This window comes from Mirounga leonina, unplaced genomic scaffold (genome assembly GCF_011800145.1).
Source record: "Mirounga leonina isolate KUSES-001 unplaced genomic scaffold, KU_Mleo_1.0 Mir_125, whole genome shotgun sequence".
Lineage (NCBI taxonomy): Eukaryota > Metazoa > Chordata > Mammalia > Carnivora > Phocidae > Mirounga > Mirounga leonina.
Window position 1 is genome coordinate 15,870,131 of NW_023270305.1, and position 19,826 is coordinate 15,889,956.

General features: G+C 37.8%; 1 protein-coding gene and 2 non-coding genes across 4 annotated transcripts in view; all 3 read left to right on the forward strand.

Moving 5' to 3' along the window:
• Window positions 1-19,826, forward strand: part of WDR43 (WD repeat domain 43) — a 48,545-nt gene that overhangs the window by 25,935 nt on the left and 2,784 nt on the right. For both annotated transcript variants that reach the window (XM_035000829.1, XM_035000830.1), the window contains 9 exons: window positions 922-1,093; window positions 2,581-2,667; window positions 3,557-3,688; window positions 5,275-5,406; window positions 12,960-13,046; window positions 13,834-13,865; window positions 15,286-15,349; window positions 17,802-17,915; window positions 18,443-18,512. In XM_035000829.1, coding sequence (XP_034856720.1) covers window positions 922-1,093; window positions 2,581-2,667; window positions 3,557-3,688; window positions 5,275-5,406; window positions 12,960-13,046; window positions 13,834-13,865; window positions 15,286-15,349; window positions 17,802-17,915; window positions 18,443-18,512 — 890 coding nt within the window. The remainder of the gene's footprint in view (window positions 1-921; window positions 1,094-2,580; window positions 2,668-3,556; window positions 3,689-5,274; window positions 5,407-12,959; window positions 13,047-13,833; window positions 13,866-15,285; window positions 15,350-17,801; window positions 17,916-18,442; window positions 18,513-19,826) is intronic.
• Window positions 3,143-3,222, forward strand: LOC118008336. The gene has a single exon (XR_004678653.1). It is a non-coding gene; the product is annotated as a small nucleolar RNA SNORD53/SNORD92 (small nucleolar RNA).
• On the forward strand, window positions 3,980-4,055 carry LOC118008337. Its single transcript, XR_004678654.1, has one exon. It is a non-coding gene; the product is annotated as a small nucleolar RNA SNORD53/SNORD92 (small nucleolar RNA).

Here is a 19,826-nt window from a genome sequence, read left to right on the forward strand (position 1 = left end):
AGGGATGGTTGTGGAGTCCAGATAACTAAGGGGAGTGAGTTGGAAAGATAGGGATAGTGGGGTGCACTTTTTAGTGATAAGATGTCTGTGGTGTGAGTGGCTGAGACACGGTAAAGGCCAGGGTTATTGGAGGTGGGAAGGGTTCGGACCTGGGAGGACAGTGTGTCAGAAAGATCATCAGCCTGTGTGGTGGATACGGAGACCACTTGAGACAGTGTTGGCCAGAATGACAGTGGAGCCACTAGAATCTTGAAGAAATAAGGAGGAGTGACCCAGAAATCATTGGATGGCAGCAGGAGAGGGAGGTAGCTGGTATTGGTGACAACATTTCCCGAGGTTACAGAGATGAAAGAGGGAGAGACACTTGTCTTGAAATGTTCGTGAAGAACAAAGAGCACACTTAAATGATGTCCAAGGCTTCTGACACAAAGAGTGTGGAGAGAAAACAGCTACAACTTGGGAGATCTGCCCTGATGAGCCAGTGTAGAGCAAGAAGGTGAAGAAAACCCTTAGAGGAGAAATTGAGGATGGGATTCTGTTGATTACATTTTGCTAATAATTCTGCTCCTGGAACTGTGTTGCAGAGATCATAGTGAGGCTTTTGGGGGTTGGAAACAATTGGGGATAGCGCTGATTGGAACAGATGTAGAGAGTCATCTGGGGTTGAAGCTCAAGGCAGCAAGAGAGCACTTGGAGCGTGGGCCTCTTGTGGGGCTTGACAGTGGGATAGAAGGGCACATGGTCTCCAGGCAGATTTTGATGGTGAGGTCTTGCTAGATGAGGTCTTGACGGCAGCCCTGGTCACTGTGGACGTAGTGTGGAGGCCACAGGAGGGTTACATTTCCTGACTCGAGGCCAAGTTTCAAGCATTCCTATGAGATGTTACTTGGAATTTTCTAATTAATTTTTTTTCACTTCTAGATACTGCAAAAAGCCTTTGACTTCAAACTGCACAATTCAGATAGCGACACCTGGGAAAGGCAAGAAATCAACACCAAAACCCATCCCTATTCTAGCAGCTGGTTTTTGCTCAGACAAAATGTCATTGTTGCTTGTATATGGCAATTGGTTTCAGCCCATCATTGAGCGAGTGGTACGTAGATGCTACTCTGGAGTAGAACAATACATCATCAACAAGGCCATGGAAAAAAATGATTTCGAAATGACTCATTGGTCTGCTTATTGGAATACTTAAAAAGAAGTCATGTATTTTCCCTTAACCGAAGGACCTTTCACTCGGTGGTTTATTTTAGTTTGTGAGAGCTATGTATTTAATTTTACTTAACCCAGCATATTCAAAATATTTTAATCCTTGGTATGAAAAATTATTTGAGATATTTTATTCCCCTCCTTTATTTGGTATTATGTCTTTGATATTTGATTATATTTTCACTTACAAGCACATCTCAGTTTGGAATAGCCACATTTCAAGTGCTCAGTAGCCCCACATCCCTAGTGGCTAATGTTCTGGTCAGCACATGTATGAGTGAATTTTACCCAATTACTCAAAAGCTGAATCTTAATAAAAGAGCCCTTAGTAACATTATCCATTGAATTTTCTCAGTAGAAATGTAATGGGTGGTTCAGTCACTTAACTTTTTTGATGGCAGAAGTTTCTTTGGAGACTTTTGGAGAGTTATAAGCATGTCCAATAGGTGATTTCTTCAGCTTGTATTAATACTGCTTTTATTCAGTAAGGCCCTCTGGGAGATGATGAGTGGAATATTACATGCCCAGGCAAACTCCTGTTGAGTTTATTTTAATTTAAACTCACATTTAATTAAAACTTAAGTTTAAGCTCTTGTTGAGTTTATTAAACTCTTTGCTTTTTCTAAAAATTGAACACATGGATATGGTTTAATAAAAAAAGGAGAAAGGCGTTAAGCTGTAAACCTAAGTCTTCTTGCCATAAGTGGACGACCCCCCACCCCCAACCCTCCTCTGCCCATAAAGCCATTGTTTCCTGCTTGTTTTATGTCCTTCCGGATATTGATTCATTATATGTTATAGAGAATTACATATAACCTTAAAGCCTTATGGTTATGGGTAACATGTACTTTGCTACATCTGATTGTTCCCCCTATTTAGTACCACATCAGGGTGTAGAGGTCCACCCAAGAGCATTATTGTTCATCAGCAGTGCTGTCTTTGACTTGCTTGTGGAAAGTAGAGCAGTAGGAAGTTTTAGGGTAGGACCATTCTTTTTTAGCCTAGACTGTTCTATTTACAAGGGTGACAAACTAGAATGTTTTCTTTAAAATGTGTTACATTTAAAAAGCCTGTTGATCTCTTAAAGTTATACATGTGAAAAATTTGAGCAGTTCATAACTGAAGAAAGTACACATTATGCTTAATATCTTCAGAGTTGACCCACTTTTCTCTGCTGCCATCAGTCTGAATGGTGATAAGTCTGAGTGGCTCAGTTTTGTGGGGAAGCTTTCTGTACTTTTTTGTATTTTTATAAAAATGCACAAGTAGGAATTTGCTTTTCATGTTATTCTTATTCCCAATTGCTTTGTTTGACACTCTTTCTCCCCCCGCCCCCGTCACACTCCCTCCCCTTTAAAATTATATTCCCAGGCTTTAAATTCCAAAGAACCTCATGTGTGTTTGGTAAGAGATATTTCAAACTGCTGGGCGCCCAAAGTAGAAACGGCTATAACAAAGGTGAGTGCATTTCATATTAGAAGTTGAGAAAAAAGAGATTTGGGTAAATCTAATTGTAATATATTATTATGTTTAGACTCTTTAATATCCTCTTTATGATCTGGTCTAACAAATTTGTGGGATTAGGTTTCAGGTAACGAGATTATAAAAGCACTTTTGTTTCTGTGCTCTTCGTTTGTTGAATGCATGAGTGAACAGACAACTAGAAGTTGAAGACTTGGGAGTTAGCCCCTCCCCCCATGTATGATCATTAAATATCACATTTATCAATAAATTATTTTACTGATGTCAGTATTTAAAGGAGCATAACTTTGAGGAATCCTATATTTAAGGGTGGAATAAAGCTTAAAATTATGGGTCTGGAATTGAACATTGTATAAGATGATCATCTTGATGCTTTATTTTGAATTTAACATGGCATCTACATGTAGATCTCATATGTTTGGCAGTTTAATGAGTAAAGGAAAGCCAAGACATGCTATGATGACATCCATATATGGTTTCGCTTCTGGCTGAGTTCCAGAGATGACACCTTTCTCTTGGCTGTCTGAGCGTTTCTGGCAAAGCTGGATCCCTGGAGGTGGTCATAAAGTGTACCAACTTCACTCTAACATTTTTAAGTAATCGATAATCTGTAAATGTTCCTGGTTTTTACTCTTATGTGGTATTGAAAGCTTTAAAACTATGAACTTTCAGATTATAATTTAAAAACTTACTTGCCAACATTCACTTAAAATTTATCTTTAATTCATGTCATATTAAGTTAGTTATATTAGATTTTCTAGTAGAAAAACCTTTTAGATGCTGTTAGTTTCCTCACTGGGGCTCAGTTTTGCCAGAACTAAGGCATCATTTCCTTTGTCACGTTCCCGCTATTCCTGTTCAATAGGTGAGAACACCGGTGATGAATTCTGAAGCAAAAGTTCTGGTGCCAGGGGTACCTGGTCATCATGCAGCTATCAAGCCTGCTCCTCCACAAACTGAGGAAGTAGAGAGCAAGAGGAAATTGGGGGAAAATGAGGTAATACACTCACAATTTTTGAGTTTGAAATTTAAGATTACTTGTGAGACTCTAAAGAATACATTGGGATAGAGCCAAACTTGGAACTTCAGGAACTTACTGAAATTGCTGCTGTTAACCTCTCCCTTGTCCCCAGCAGCATAGGATCCGAAATTCCAGACTGTAGTCTGTGAGACATTTACTTGGCCACTGTTAATGGAGAAGACAGACTTGCACTAACCATAGAGCGTGCTGTTTTGGCCATTGTTAGTGGTCAGCTGGATCACGTAATTGAATACATTAAGCCAGGACTTGCTGTGATGATTTCCACTGGGTTTCGCTTGTTGCTGACTATCAGTGATGCCTCTTCTCTTGGCTGTCTGAGCAATCCTGGCTAGTTTAGTGATAGTTGGTTTTTAGAAGTGGTCATTATAACCTCTTAAAGTACTTAGAAATTTGATTTTTTTCTCAACTCCGTAGACCTTCCTGTGGTTACTGTACTACTCTCTGCAGCCCTTCTTCATGTGTGTCACCGTAAATGATCTAGAGCTCTAACTTTTATCTTTAGAGAAAAGATGTCATGTTTCTTTATCTGATTTTAAATGTATTGGGTGGGGGGGTTGGGGCTAAAAAGCTATTCATAAAAATTATTTCTCAAAAACATGGTATCTGTATTTAAAAATAATGTGCCAACTTTCTTTATTTATCTTGGCCTAGATCCATTTCTTTAATTTCCTCCTGCCGTTTTTGTTTTTGATAAGTTAAGATAACCCAAATAGGAGGCTTTGCCAAAGCCTATCTGCTTTGGTAGTTGTAGAACATTTGTGTTTTGATTTAGTTACTAAGAGGCTGGCAGAACATGGTTGTCTTGTTTTAATAAGAGATCAGTTCTCTACAATTGAGGGTTTGTTTTTTTTTAAATATTTATTAGAGAGAGAGTGCGCGCTTGCATGAGCGCATGGGGAGGCGGGAGGGCGCGGTGCAGAGAGAGGGAGAGTCTTAAGCAGACTGTGCTGAGTGCAGTGTCTGATGCCGGGCTCAGTCTCAATACCCTGAGATCACAACCTGAGCTGCAACCAAACGTCTGATGCTTAACGGACTGCGCCACCCTGGCGCCCCTAGAATTGAGTTTTTGTGTAGCAAATTGAATCATGTTTATTTATGCTTAAATTTTAGATATTTGTGAAGGAAACTTAGTTGTAGTAGAGCATCTTCTAGAAAATAAATCACCATTTGGAACTAATAAAGACAAAAATAGGAAGGCATTTTATAAATTGTTTTGACAAAATAGCTGTCTTTATTTTTAATTTTTTTTTATAATACTTGTTTCCTTTTTGCAGATCTGAGGCTGATGACAAAGCTTCTTCCATAATAGGTCTTTTCTTCTGTTTTAGTAATAGATGCCAGGTGCTTGCCTTTTTTGAAACTTACATAGATGTGTTTATGAATTACATTTTTAAATCATGATTTGTTGGGCAGTTTTTTTTTCACTGGGATCTGGAAACTTTGATTGGGAATCATCAATCTGGGAACCACCCAGTCACCCCTTGACCAAACTACTTTAAGCCTTGTCTGGTTTAACATTAATGATCATTTCTGTTCTGCAGATTAGCATTGAAGAGCGCCTGGGAGCACTGGATATAGATACAAAGAAAGAAAAGGATGACCTTCCACAGACAAATAGCTTTCCAGTTCTTCTCACACAGGGTTTAGAAAGTAATGATTTTGAAATGCTAAATGTAAGTATTCTGGCAGTTTTTAAAATGAATTAACACAGTTAATTTTTCTTAGAAAGTGATTGACATAGCACACTCAGTGATAGTCATGTGATGTAGCCCCTTTGAATTTAATATTTTGTGAGTCTAGTCAAACATTTATCACTTGGTGGCACTATACAGACAGTCACCAACCTACAAAGGCATTGTATTAAATTACTTTGAACCTGGAATGCATTTTCTCATAGAAATACTGTTTTGAATTGTTATTAGGTCTTAGGCTTTAGTTCACAAAAGCCTTTATAAACATAGTGTAGCTGAACTATAATACTCAGCATTCTAGATCACAATTTATATTTTTTTCTGTAGGAAAATGCGTTCCTGAGTTTTTACTCTGGATTCCAGAAACTTATGTCCCCCTGGCCGTGAGAGGGGGCGGTGAGGTGGAACCTTGGCAATGGGTAGGAGGTTTGGGGGAAAAATTCAGGAGGGTTGGGGGTTATGTTGTGAAGTATTTTGAGGTAAAAATACTAGAAATTTGTATAAGGGAGGCATTTATTATTTCTGTGTTTGTAAGTTGGTGACTGCTTGTATGAAGTTACTTAATTAGGTCTTCTTAGATTTCAGAATTTAATATTGGTCTGTAGAAAAAAATTAAGTGTAAAAATTGGATTTAAGTACTGTCTGATTAGATTAAAGCAGTTTACATTTTCTTAAGTGCATTTATTTTTAGTGATTCAATGATATATGGTGCCACTTAGTATTGATGTGACTTTATTCATATGTTAACTTTATTTGGGTAACCTATGAATAGTGTCTTTCTGATTTATATTTTGATCTAAAGGGAAATATCATTTTTGTCTAAGGTGATTTTGCAAAATGAGAGGAGAAACCAGCACATCCTAAAATTACTTTTAACATTAGTTGTAAAATAGTTTGTGAATGTATGTAATTTGGGAGGTGGTTTTTATTTATTTATTTATTTATTTTAAAGATTTTATTTGACAGAGAGAGACACAGTGAGAGGGAACATAGCAGGGGGAGTGAGAGAGGGAGAAGCAGGCTTCCCGCCGAGCAGGGAGCCCGATGCGGGGCTCGATCCCAGGACCTGGAATCATGACCTGAGCCGAAGGCAGACGCCTAACGACTGAGCCACCCAGGCGCCCCCGGGAGGTGGTTTTTAGTTAACATGGCATAGAAACCTAGGTGAAAAATAAGCTATAGAAAACAATAGACAATGTTTTTAAAATGTAATATAACTTATTTGCCATTATTATCTCCTTAACTGTCCATTTTAACCTTTCTCAGTACAACTAAATCAACTACCTTTTTTTTTTTTTTTTTTAAAGAAACATTTCAAAACCTTTAAAATTATTACAGTGGCCCCCCATGAACTCATCACTCAGTTTCAGGAATTACCTACACTAGCCAGATCTATCTGTCCTTGTGTCATCTGTCTGCCCACATGCCTCCCTGGGTTATAGTGAAGCATAGAGACATCATTTTATTCTTAAATACATCCCTCTTCAACCCTGACAATAACAACTCCTTTTGAAAACAACCACAATCCATTATCACACCTAAAAAAAGTAAAGAGTAATTCCTCAGAATCATCAAATACCTGTTACCATGTTTACATTTCCCTGATTGTTTCATAAACTTAAGTTTTTATGTTTGCTTTCTTCAAAATAGAATCCCCATAAAGTCCACACAGTACTGGGGAGAGATGTATCTTCTGTCTCTCACAGTTAATGTTTTGGAGAAGCTAAGTTATTTGCCCTATAGAGATTCTCACATTCTGGATTTTGCCTCCCGCAAAACTCCCATTTTGTTGGGTCATTTAATCTAAAAATGGTATCATTTAACATGGTCCTCTAACATATTTCCTATACACTGGTAATTGGATCTAGAAGCTTCAGGTTAAAATCTTTTGGCACTTCAAAGGTGACAGTGTGTTCTTTTATCAGGTGTCACAGAGTTGTTGGAAAAACAAATGAAATGATCCTTATGGAAGCACTTCTTAAATTGTAAAGGATTGTACACATAAGACTTTTTTGTTATTAAGGCTCTTTAGGTGATACATTTATTTCAGTAGAAGTAATTGGAAACTAGAATCCTGGAAAATTGTATGCTGGAAAAGACCTGTAAAAGTTATAGTGAAGGGCTTAAAATAACCTAAAAAAGAGAAAAAGTGTGGAGATTTCCCCATAGTATATATATATATATATATATTTTAAAGATTTATTTATTTATTTGAGAGAGAGAGAATGAGAGAGAGAGCATGAGAGGGGTGAGGGTCAGAGGGAGCAGACTCCCTGCTGAGCAGGGAGCCCGATGCGGGACTCGATCCAGGGACTCCAGGATCATGACCTGAGCCGAAGGCAGTCGCTTAACCACTGAGCCACCCAGGCGCCCCTTTCCCATAGTATATTACTTGGGAGATGATGCACTCACATTCTGTACTCTCTTACAAAAAAAAAAAGAGACAAGTAAAAAAATTTTTTTTCTCCTAAAAATAGTCTTCCCCATTCCCAAAAATTACCTTATGAGGATACATGAAATATAGTAGGAGGACAATAAGAAAGAAGGAAGGAAGGAAGCAGTGTCAGAGATACATCATACGACTAGAAGTGAGGATAAGAATCCCTACCATAGAAAACTTGACATTAAATTTGTGGCTTTAGGAAGGTGGAAATTTGACTTTAGAGAAAACAGCTTACGAGAGAAGAGAAGAGAAGCCTAGTCATGTATGTAATTCATGGCACCCACAGAAGACGGATATTTTTAAGATTTTTAAATATTTATTTAAATAATTTTTGTATGTGCCATTGACAGTAGTACCCAAAAGTTAGGATAAATTTATAAAAGATGTCTCTCCCTCTATATCGAAAATTACCAAAATTGAGAGAAATTAACAAAGATCTTAGTATAAAGTGATGTAAACCAGCTTTATGGATTGAAAGATTCAATACTGTTAAAATGAGGAATTCCCCCCGTATTTATCTGTGTATTCGGCACATTCCCAATTAAATTTCAGTAGTATCTCCAGGTAAAATTGGAGGACTTAGCCTACTCAATTTCAAGGTAAAGTTATAGTAATCAAAGTAGTTTGATATTAGTGAAAAATAAATATAGATTAAGGAATCAAAATAGAGAGTCCAGTAATAGATCACACACAATTGGTTTTTAGTAAAGGTACTTAGTTGAGTTAATGGAGAAAGTAAAATCTTTCCAGCAGTTGGTCGTGAACCAACCGCATATCCATATGGAAAAAAATGCATCTCAACTCTTACTTCACAAAAGTTGACCCAAAGTAGATATATGTAAAACCCAAACCTACAAAACTTCTAGAAGAAAACAGGATAAAGTCTATGCAAACGTTAGCAGATGAAATCTTCTTAGATGGCATCACAAAAAGCATTACACACTACAGGAAAAAAGTGGTCATTTGGACTTAATGAAAGTTGAAATCTTTTCTTTCTGAAATGACAGGGTTTGTGACTTCTGAGTGATTATTACAGTGTTGGTTCCTCTTCCAGGTTGGGAGGTGATAACCACCATCCCAGGAATTCTCAATACATTTTTATTACTTAAAAAAAAAAGAGAAAGAAATGACACTGTTAAGAGAGTGGAAAGGCAAGCTGCAGGGGGTAGAATATTTGCAATTCCTACATCAGACAAAGGATTCGTATCCAGAAAATATAAAAAAACTCTTAAGAATGAAACTCAGAAAGCAGTTGGTAAAGGTGGGAACAGATATATCACAAAAGAATTCAGACGGCCAATAAGTGCATGTAAGGGTATTATACATCATTGATCATCACAAATGCAAATTAAAATGACAGTGAGCTAACACTACATACCCATTATGGATTGATTAAAATTTAAAAGACAGTTCCATCTGTTGGTGAGAATGGGGTGCAGTTAGAATCTCGTATCTTGCTGGTGGGAATATGAAATGGTACAATGGAAAACAATTTGGCAATTTCTTAAAAGTTAAGGATTCATCTACTTGAAGACCCAGCCATTCTACTGCTAGGTATTTACCTGGAGAGTCAAAAACATGTTCATAAAAAGACCAGTACATGAATGGTCATAGCAACTTTATTTTTTAAGATTTTATTTATTTATTTGAGAGAGAGAGAATGAGAGAGAGCACATGAGAGGGGGGAGGGTCAGAGGGAGAAGCAGACTCCCTGCTGAGCAGGGAGCCCGATGCGGGACTCGATCCAGGGACTCCAGGATCATGACCTGAGCCGAAGGCAATCGCTTAACCAACTGAGCCACCCAGGCGCCCGCAACTTTATTTTTTTAATAGCTGGACCCTGGAGAGAACCCATATGTCCCTCATCATATGAATGGATAAACAAATTCTTTATCTAGCAGTATAAGGAGTATATTATTGATACATCAACAACATGGCTGAATCTCAAACTTACGCTGTGAGAAAGAAGCCAAAGAGTACATGCTCTATATGATTCTACTTTCATAAAAATTCTAGGAAATGCAGACCAATATGTAGTTCATTGGTTGCCTGAGGATGGGGGTGGAGGGATAGAATGTTAAGGGACCCAAGGAGACTTGAGGGTGATGGAGTGTTTATCACAGTGTTTGTTTCATGGATAAATGTTTATGTCAAACTGATTAAATAGTATATTTTAAGTGTGCACTGTTTATTATGCTTCATTTATAGTGTAGTAGACTTGTAAAAGAAAAACCTTCAATATCTTCTTGCTAATTACAACTGTGGTTTATAGGGTTGTTTCTTTAAATATATTTTCAGTGGAAGTTAATGCTAACTTCTATATCCATTAACACTTCACTTTGTTTTGGGATAACTTACTTTTACTTATTTTAAATTTGAAAATTACCATAGAGCCTGTTGTTAATTGGCATAAGAATTACTTGAGAGCTTGTTAAAAAACTCTTCTGCCCTACAGTTTGATTTAAGTTCTAAATAGCTAGGCCATAGGTTCTCTCTCTCTTTTTTTTTTTTTTTTAAGAGAGAGGGAGGGAAGATGGGGAGGGGCAGAGGGAAAGGGAGAGAGAGAGAACTTTCTTAAGGAGGCTCCCCATCAAGTGCGGAGCCAACGCTGGCCGGGCTCCATCTCACAACCCTGTGAGACCATGACCTGAGCCAAAATCCAGAGTTGGACCCTTAACCAACTCTACCCAAGTGCCCTAGGCCACACATACTCTTGTTTGCCTTTGACAGTTCTGGTTTATACCTCTTATCTCTGTATAATAATTAATAGTGACTTCTGTCGTCGTTACAAGTGTCCCAGTTTAGACAACAAATTATATGGTCACTTTACATTTAGAGCACCGGGGCATTTCAAACCCTCATTCCTAAGCTTGGTATAAATAATGTGCAACAGCAGGTTCAAGTTAGTATTCCTTGACCTGAGGAGCTACTGTCGTACTTGGCCAGTTAAGACAGTGAAACCTGATGGTTTGGTGGACATCCTGTGAAAATTGAGGACCTTAACAAGAGCATGTCTTAACTCAAACAGTAATTTGTAGACTAGTTCAGACAGATTGTTCCCTCTAACCTGTACATTGTTGGAACTTTGTGATAACTGATAGTTATAATAAATGTGATTTGAGGAATGTTTAGTATCATCACACACCTTCTGAATTACTGTGGAAGTTCTAATCAACATATTTTGCTTTGAATCTTATATTCTGATTATTTGAAAATATAAATTTAGGTTAATTTGGACTATTAAATAAGGACAGTCCACCCCTCACTTTTTCAGTGATAGTGTATAAAAAGTTTTCTTTTGCATGAGAAACTATGCAGTTATGCCCATGGTAGTTTTTATACAGTTCTTGATGGACTTTTTTAGAAGGGCTTGGTGTAAAGATACTTTTATAAGCAAATAAAATTCATAGGGCATTCTGAAAGGATACTGTTAAAATAGGTTGTAAACCAATTTTCTATATTTTCCCCTTTGGTACTTCTGCTCTTTATATCTTAAGCATGACCTTTATAGTACCAACCACCACCAAAACAGCATGCACCCGTCATCAGGGAAGTTCCTCTGGGAGTTAAGCCCTTTGGAAAGAATAAATATATAGAAGTATTCAAGAGGAAGGGGGGAATCAAGATTTTGAGACCTGAAAAGCCTTGTATTTTCCATCCTTTCCTATGGATGAAGCCTCTGGGATTTGGAGACACTGAAAGGCCTGCCAGGATTAGGACTAATCTCTCTCTCCTTTTCTGTACCCTGCGGTGGAGACTGGGTTTCTCCAGTTGATGTACCCTCCCAGGATTTTGACTCAGGCACTCATTATATATGATCTTTTGATTGGTTTAAAATTTTATCAAAAAGTGACAGTTTTAAAAGGTTTGTTGCTTAGTGTGGTTTTAGTGTGTATTGCTCCTTATGTGGATATATCTCTGATTTCATAAAATGATGGTTTGACAGCTTCTCTAAAGTGGCGTATGTCCATTTAAGTGAGTAGAGGTGTTCTGCTTTATATAAAAATTTGTTCATAAATTTTAGAATCTGTAGGTAAGAAACCCATACATCAAAGTAAATGTCCTAATTCCTGTGAAGATTATACTTCCTTGATAGCCAAAGACGTTAACATTCTCCAGTCAGTCCCTCCAACCTTCATTCACTAAAATTCGGTTGGTAGTTTATTGTTTGGTTTTTAAAATGGACACATGAAAAAATGCTCACCATCACTCAGCATCAGGGAAATACAAATTAAAACCACAATGAGATACCACCTCACACCTGTCAGAATGGCTAAAATTCAGTCAGGAGACAACAGATGTTGGCGAGGATGCGGAGAAAGGGGAGAACCCTCTTACACTGTTGGTGGGAATGCAAGCTGGTGCAGCCACTCTGGAAAACAGTATGGAGGTTCCTCAAAAAGTTAAAAATAGAACCATCCTATGACCCAGCAATTGCACTGCTAGGTATTTGTCTAGAGGATACAAACATAGTGATTTGAAGGGGCACCCCAATGTTTTTAGCAGCAATATCCACAATAGCCAAAGTATGAAAGAGTCCAAATGTCCATTGATACATGAATGGATAAAGAAGATGTGATACACACACACACACACACACACACACGGGACTATTACTCAACTGTTAAAAAGAATGAAATCTTGCCATTTGCAGTGACGTGGATGGAGCTAGAGGGTATTATGCTAAGTGAAATAAATCAGAGAAAGACAAATACCAAATGATTTTGTGAATACTTATGTGGAATTTAAGAAACAAAACTTAAGGGGGAGGGAAGGATAATAAAATAAGATAAAAACGGAGGCAAACCATAAGAGACTCTTAACTATAGGAAACAAATTGGGGTTTCTGGAGGGGAGGTGGGAAGGGGGATGAGGTAATCAGGTGATGGGCATTAAGGAGGGCACTTGATGGAATGAGCACTGGGTGTTACATGCAACTGCTGAATCGCTGAATTCTCCCCCTGAAACTAATACAGTATTATGTTGACTAAATTGATTTTAAAGAAAAAAGAAAATCATTTTTACTGTTTCTCCTGTAGTGTCCTTAGCTTCTGCATATGCTTATCTTCATGTTTCTTTTATTTTCTCACAGAAAGTACTTCAAACTAGGAATTTAAACCTAATTAAGAGGACTGTATTAAGGATGCCCCTGCATGCTGTTATTCCATTGTTGCAAGAGGTAACTGAGTATTTTTTTCATTTTAAGGTCCTAACACTGTGAGTTAACGAGAAAATCTAGTGTTTAGAGAAATGGAATTACAGTATGTAAGCAAGCAGGGTATTTAGAGTAGATAATAGATCTACTCAAACAAAATTTACCTAGTCCACATTTTTTAATGTATTTTTTTATTGAGATATAATTCACGTACCATAAAATACACTCTTATTTAATACGTATAATTAAGTATTTTTTCGTATATTCACAGGCTGTGCAGTTGTCACACCAAAAAAATAAATAAGTAAATAAATCATGTACCACTGAGCCATTCCCCATTTTCCCTTACCCCCAGTTTTTGGCAACCACAGATTATATTCTGTCCCTGGATTTGTCTCTTCTCAATTTTCATTCATATAAATTGTGGCCTAGATTTTTATCAGGTAATTACTCTTACTGTGGGAATGTGTTCCTAGATTATGTTATACTGGTTGAACATTGAGGAATTAGGAAATTTAGGAATCCTTTAGGAGTAGTGATTTCCTAAGTCTTTTTGGGGGATAGGGGCAGAGGGAGAGAGAGAGAATCTTAAGCAGGTTTCCCTACCCAGCGCAGAGCCCTAATTTGGGGCTTGATTTGACGACCCTGAGATTATGACCTGTGCTGAAATCAAGAGTTGGGTGCTTAACCACCTGAGCCCCCCCAGGTGCCCCCTTAATAGTCTTTTCTATATTTTCTTTGTATCGTGGGGATTGGTGCACATGGGCTGCCTCTGAAGTGTGGTTGCTAATACTGTTTTTCTCTCCCTCAGCTTACAAAGAGATTGCAGGGACATCCTAATAGGTAAGATATTTAGGTGACTTAAATTGCTTTGATTTTATCAATATTTTAGAGGTGATTCTTAAAAACAGCAGTTTTTGACAGCATGAAATTACATAGTCAGCAGCTCCACACTCTAAGTGGTAAGACTGTGTCTGTAAGGGTCAGATACTGCTCTTCCCACTTACTGTAAGTTGAGTGACTCTTATTACTAAGATTTTAGTACAGTTTTTTCCTTTCTTTTAGGAAACTCCTGCGTAGTTTTTCCAGCTTCATTATCAGGTCATGTAATGATTTAGTAACGATTTAGTCCTAATCAGATGTAAAATTGCCTTTTGTAGAACTCCCCCAACCTCTGGTAGTTGCTAAGGCACTGTAAGGAAGTATTTTGTAGGACTGAATTTTGTGGGTCTTTTTTGTTAATAATTTGATGATTAAAGTATTCAGATAGGGAGTTGGTATCGCAAAGCTGACAGTATAGTATTACCAGCGCTACAGTATATAGTTTTGGTTTTTTTTGAAAGATGTTATTTATTTGAGAGGATAGCGAGAGAGCATGAGCAGGGAGGGTGGTGTCAGGGAGAGGGAGAAGCAGACCACCTGCTGAGCAGGGAGCCCAGCGTGGGGGCGATCCCAGGACGCTGGGATCATGACCTGAGCCAAAGGCAGATGCTTAACCAACTGAGCCACCCAGGAGCCCCTGTAATTTGTCTTTTCTTAAAAAAAAGAAAAAAAAAATTAAAAGATTTTATTTATGCATTTGAGAGAGAGAGAGCACGAGTGGCGGGGAGGGGAAGAGGGAGAAGGAGAAGCAGGCTCCCCGTTGATCAAGGAGCCCAATGTGGGACTCGAACCCAGGACCCTGAGATCATGACCTGAGCCGAAGGCAGACGCTTAACCAACTGTGAGCCATCCAGGCGCCCCTTTTCTTTTAAGTTTTTTCCCCTGATAGACTCCATTTGTGTTTGGAGCTCACAAAGAAAAAATAATTTATTGATTAGGCCCAGCTTTTACACATTTTTGGTCTATATTTGCCTTTTAATGTGGCATAGAAATCTTATGCTGTTTGTACCTGATGATGAGTAGATGGTGGGTGTAAAAATGCGAAGTCAGTTGAGCCCAGTTTACTGCCTTGGGATCAGTTAATTACGAAGTAAAGCATGGGTTTTATTCTTGAATTGTTTTAGAGGAAGAGAGTTTTGTCCTGTTCAGTCCATGTTGTTCTCCTCTCCTTCCCAAGAGATAAGTCTGTTTCACAGATCTCAGACTCATGAAGGGATGAGAAGATCATCAAAGTCAGTGGTTTATTTAGTAGTGTTGTTTTTCACAGGGCACAATTTATAGATCTTTACTTGGCCTGAGTTTTTCTAATACTATAACTCCATTGTATTTAATTTTGAATTCATGAATATTCGTTTACTTGGATTTTTCTTCTTTTTTTCAGTGCTGTTTTAATGGTTCAGTGGCTAAAATGTGTGTTAACGGTCCATGCATCTTACCTATCCACAGTAAGTCTTCAGCTATAGTTGCTGAATAGTTTGGCTTTGATAAGGATTATAAACTGATATGTTAATGAAATCATCCTCCCTCCACCTGCCCTTCAACCATCAGCTGCTGCTTTTAAAGATTTTATTTTACCCCAGGTGAATTGTAATAATGTCATCGTTGTTGCCTTTTGTAAATTGGCCTTTTCTTTGCCCTGGATTTTTAAAAGTAATATATATTCTATAGAGAACTTTGGAAATACAGAAAGGAGAAAAGTAACATACTGATAAATTAGCCTTTAGATGTTTTTTTATGTATATATATAACCTGTTTAGCAAAATTATTTTTACAATGTTTGTATCTCTCCATTGTCTACCTTGTCCCAGGACAATAGAAGATAGCTTGTGGTAAAAATGAAGTTAAATATTTAATAGCTGTCATTTTGTGGGGCTGCTGTCAGGTCTTGGTTATCTATTACAAATGGAAGGGAGGAAACAAGTTTTAATCAATACCAGAAAACACAGTTTTATAATACACATATTTACATACATTTCATAATATGAATTGGGTTCTTTGCTTATTAAATCAGTTATATATATGTGTGTGTGTATATATATTTTTCAAGATTTTATTTATTTATTTGACAGAGCGCTAGCACAAGTAGGCAGTGTGGCAGGCAGAGGGAGAGGGAGAAGCAGGCTCTCTGCTGAGCAATGTGGGGCTAGATCCCAGGACCCTGGGATCATGGCCTGAGCTGAAGGCAGCTGCTTAACCAACCGAGCCATCTAGGCGCCCCAAATCAGTTATATTTTAAGTTTCTGGAAATAAAATTATACAGTTCACTTTTTTCTTTTTCTTTAATTTTAATATCTAGCACCTTATAATAGATTTTCTTAATAGGTTATAGTGGATAGTTGAAGAAAGTTCTTAATTGCTCTTCTTTCTTAACACAGTTTCACCCAACTCCGCCTGGTCACTGTCCCTTGTTTTGTCTCAGGCTTCTTTTGCCTTCAGTAGTTTGAAATAGGGAAAACAAGTGGATAACCTGCTTTGAAGCCAGGAGTTTGTTCTTTATGTGTCTGGGGAGAATTCTGCCAGGATGTTAGAATGGGGGGAGGTATAAGAACAGTGAGAATGGCTTTGGGGTTTCCCAGCTTGTGGAATCTTGGGATGAGTTGAGGGCAGTGGTGAGTGGAGTGGTGGAGTGGCGGGTGATGGGCACGGGAAGATTCCCACAAGCATCCGGACTTGGGGTGAACAGGACAGCACTTATTTTATAACCTCATTCATTTGCTTAGAAGTGAGTAGAGCCCTAGGAGTCCTTGTAGAGAAATCCCTTCTGGAGTCAAGGGTGAACTGCTGGAGTAGTAGTCTTGTGACGGTCACAGTCATGGCAAAACAGACCAGAGAAGCACGGTGTGGAGAGGGCTCCCTTGCCTACGGGAATTCTGTCCTCACAGAACAGTGCTTTTCCTTCCACCTTTCCTTCGCTTCCTCCTCCTTACCAGATGTCCTTATCTTCTCTAAGCTGAGGGACTGTGCTAGGCATGCAGCTTAAGGAGTGGGCAAGATACCCTGTTCTCCCTGTTCTGGAGCTTGTTGTGGGCATAGGGACAGATAAAAAAGAGATGATGGCCACTGGAATGTGATCACTTAAACTTTGTTTTATTCATTTTTGTGTCTGTTTGCTGTTTAAAGTTTAACATTTGAATGAAATTCTTATGCTAAATCATCAGTGAGAGGAGGGCAAGTAAAGGCTAATTAAAGGGCAAAGAGTGGGGTTCTTTTTTTTTGTTCCCCTGGAGGGACAGATTTCATGCTTTAATTCCTTAAGCATGGTTCAGAGGATTCTTTAACAGGGAGTATGTTTGAAATACTGTAAGGTCAGCTTTGTACTCTATCGCTCTGTTGTGCTGTCTCTGGAAGCTGTGAAAAGCTTCCTTTAGCTTGCTTATGGTATAGGTAGATAATGTGATATAATCAGAGAGTAAGTTTCAGAGGAAAGCCCTCTTTAGCCTGGAGATACGTGGTGGGGCTATTTTTTATTTAATGTTTCAGTTATATTGACCTCTCTATTTTATTTTTAAATTTTTTTAATTATTTTTTAATTTATTTTTTTAGTAGGCTCCACACTCAGCGTGGAGCCCATCTTGGGCCTTGAACTCCCCACCCTGAGATCAAGACATGACCTGAGATCAAGAGTCAGACACTTAACCGACTGAGCCACCCAGGCATCCCCCTGTATTATTATTTTAAAAAACACACTATTTTTTGCCATTAGGACATTAAAGGCCGGCCTGTGAAAATTTGCGATGTTGCTAGGCTGTGTTCCAAGCAGCCACTGCCACAGGAGGTGTAAGCAGATGCTTATGGTGCAGTGGCTGAATACTTGGGTGTTTCTGAGCATGATTTGTATGTTTGTTATCTATACTTTGTCATGATAGTATGAATATGATAATCTTTTTTCCCCCCTAGTTGCCTGATCTGGTACCCCAGCTGGGAACACTATACCAGTTAATGGAAAGCAGAGTAAAAACTTTTCAGAAACTCTCCCACCTTCATGGAAAGCTTATTCTTCTAATCACTCAAGTGAGTAAATCAGATTGTTTTGTGCTAAACTTTAGATGTGATAGGAATAGAGAGGAAAAGGATCGTTTACCTGAACATCTAAAGCCCCATGTTTCAGCAAGAAATTGATAAATCAGGATCCAGTCTTTAACTTTGGAAATGTTATGTATTTGACAGTTGGTAAACTTACTTGTGCCGGATTCAGCTTTTCCTCAAAGGTTCTCACTGTCCTATGTCAGTTGTTAATATAGTTAGGATGGTTGTGCTACTATGAACAGCAAGTTACAGGGTATTTATATACAGTTACAGTTTTGGCACAGAAGCGAGTTCTGATCACCTTAAAAGGTATTCAACTTTTACAGAGTAATTCTTTATTCTTATATTTAACAAGATTGTTTTTTGCCCTGTATTGATCTGCATTTATTAAGGTCATCCATCATACTGGTTGAGGGCAAGTTTACTGTTGGGGAAGGTGGGGTGTGGTGGTGACTGCTATGCTTGCGATAACCTTGTACTCTACTTCATAATAGTACTTGATTATCTTTCAGGTTACAGCGTCAGAAAAAACAAAGGGAATGACTTGTCCTGCACAAAAGGCAAAATTGGTGTATGAGGAAGGTAAGGCTTGAGGGTACTATAGATCTAGAATTGGAACATTTGTTTTTTAACATTGAGTTCTGTTACTTGTTTTGTAGAACATGACTGTGAGTAAGATCATACTATGGCACACCAGATTTTCTAATAAAATGGGCAAGCCTGTGGCAAAAATACCATCCAATAAGAAAAGAAAAGGTGCAAATACTGTATAGTAAAACGAGAAAGGGGCTGGGTATGGAAGATAAATTTAAGTGTAGGAGAACACTATGAACAAACTTACGCCAGCACATTAAAACCCTAGATGATAAGAGGTAATTTCTTAGGAAACATTAATGACAAAAGTGACTTAAAAATAGAAATAGAGACCTTGACTAAGCCAGTGGCCTTGAATTGATTTAATCAAAACTTTTGCTCAAAGATGCCAGGCACAGAGTTTTTATAGGTGAATTTTATGAATCTTTGCAAGGAACAAGTCCTTTTTGTCATATATAACAATTCAGGCATTTTGTGAGTCAAAACCAGGTAAGGAGAGTTAAAACATTTTAGAATGGCTTTAAATATCTTGAGTAGCAAATTGATTACAGAAGTACTTAAGATAATATGTCATTACCAAGTAGAATTTAAAGATTGTAAGGCGATTTAGCATCAAGAGATCTATTTAATGTAGTTACCACATTAACAGATTAACAGGGAACAATATATATTAATGATGGAGAAAAAGAATTCAGTAAAATTCAGTCTTCATCTCAGTGATAATCTGAGCAATCTACGAATTTAAAGGAATTTCCCTAATCTCTGTCAGACAAAGTTGAGAAGCATTCCCATAAAGTCAGAAACTAGACAATAATGTACCTTTTATTTCTTCTGGATATCTTGCCTAGTATTGTATGAAAGAAGTGAATTCTAGAGCATTGGACTTGGCTGGCAGTTGTTATCCTTCTCAACTTAGAAAATGCAGCAGAATTTACAGTTACACCATCATTAATGAGATAGGGAAGTAAGCAAGTTTATTGGACACCCAAGATCAGCAGAAAGGAATCAATTGCATGATTGTCTCAGCAATGTATTGTATGTCTATTAATGTATTTCCCAGTCAGAAAATGTATTAGGAAAAAAGTTGCATTCACAGCAGCAGTCAAAATTATGAAGTACCTAGATAATAAAACCTTTATAGAGAAAATAATAAAACATAGCTGAAGGACATAAAAGCATACCTGAATTAATTACTTAGACTTTTTTTTTTTCCAGTTTTACTGAGATACAGTTACATATAACATTTTTTTAGGTGTACAACATAATGATTTGATAATCTATGTATATATTGTGAAATGATCA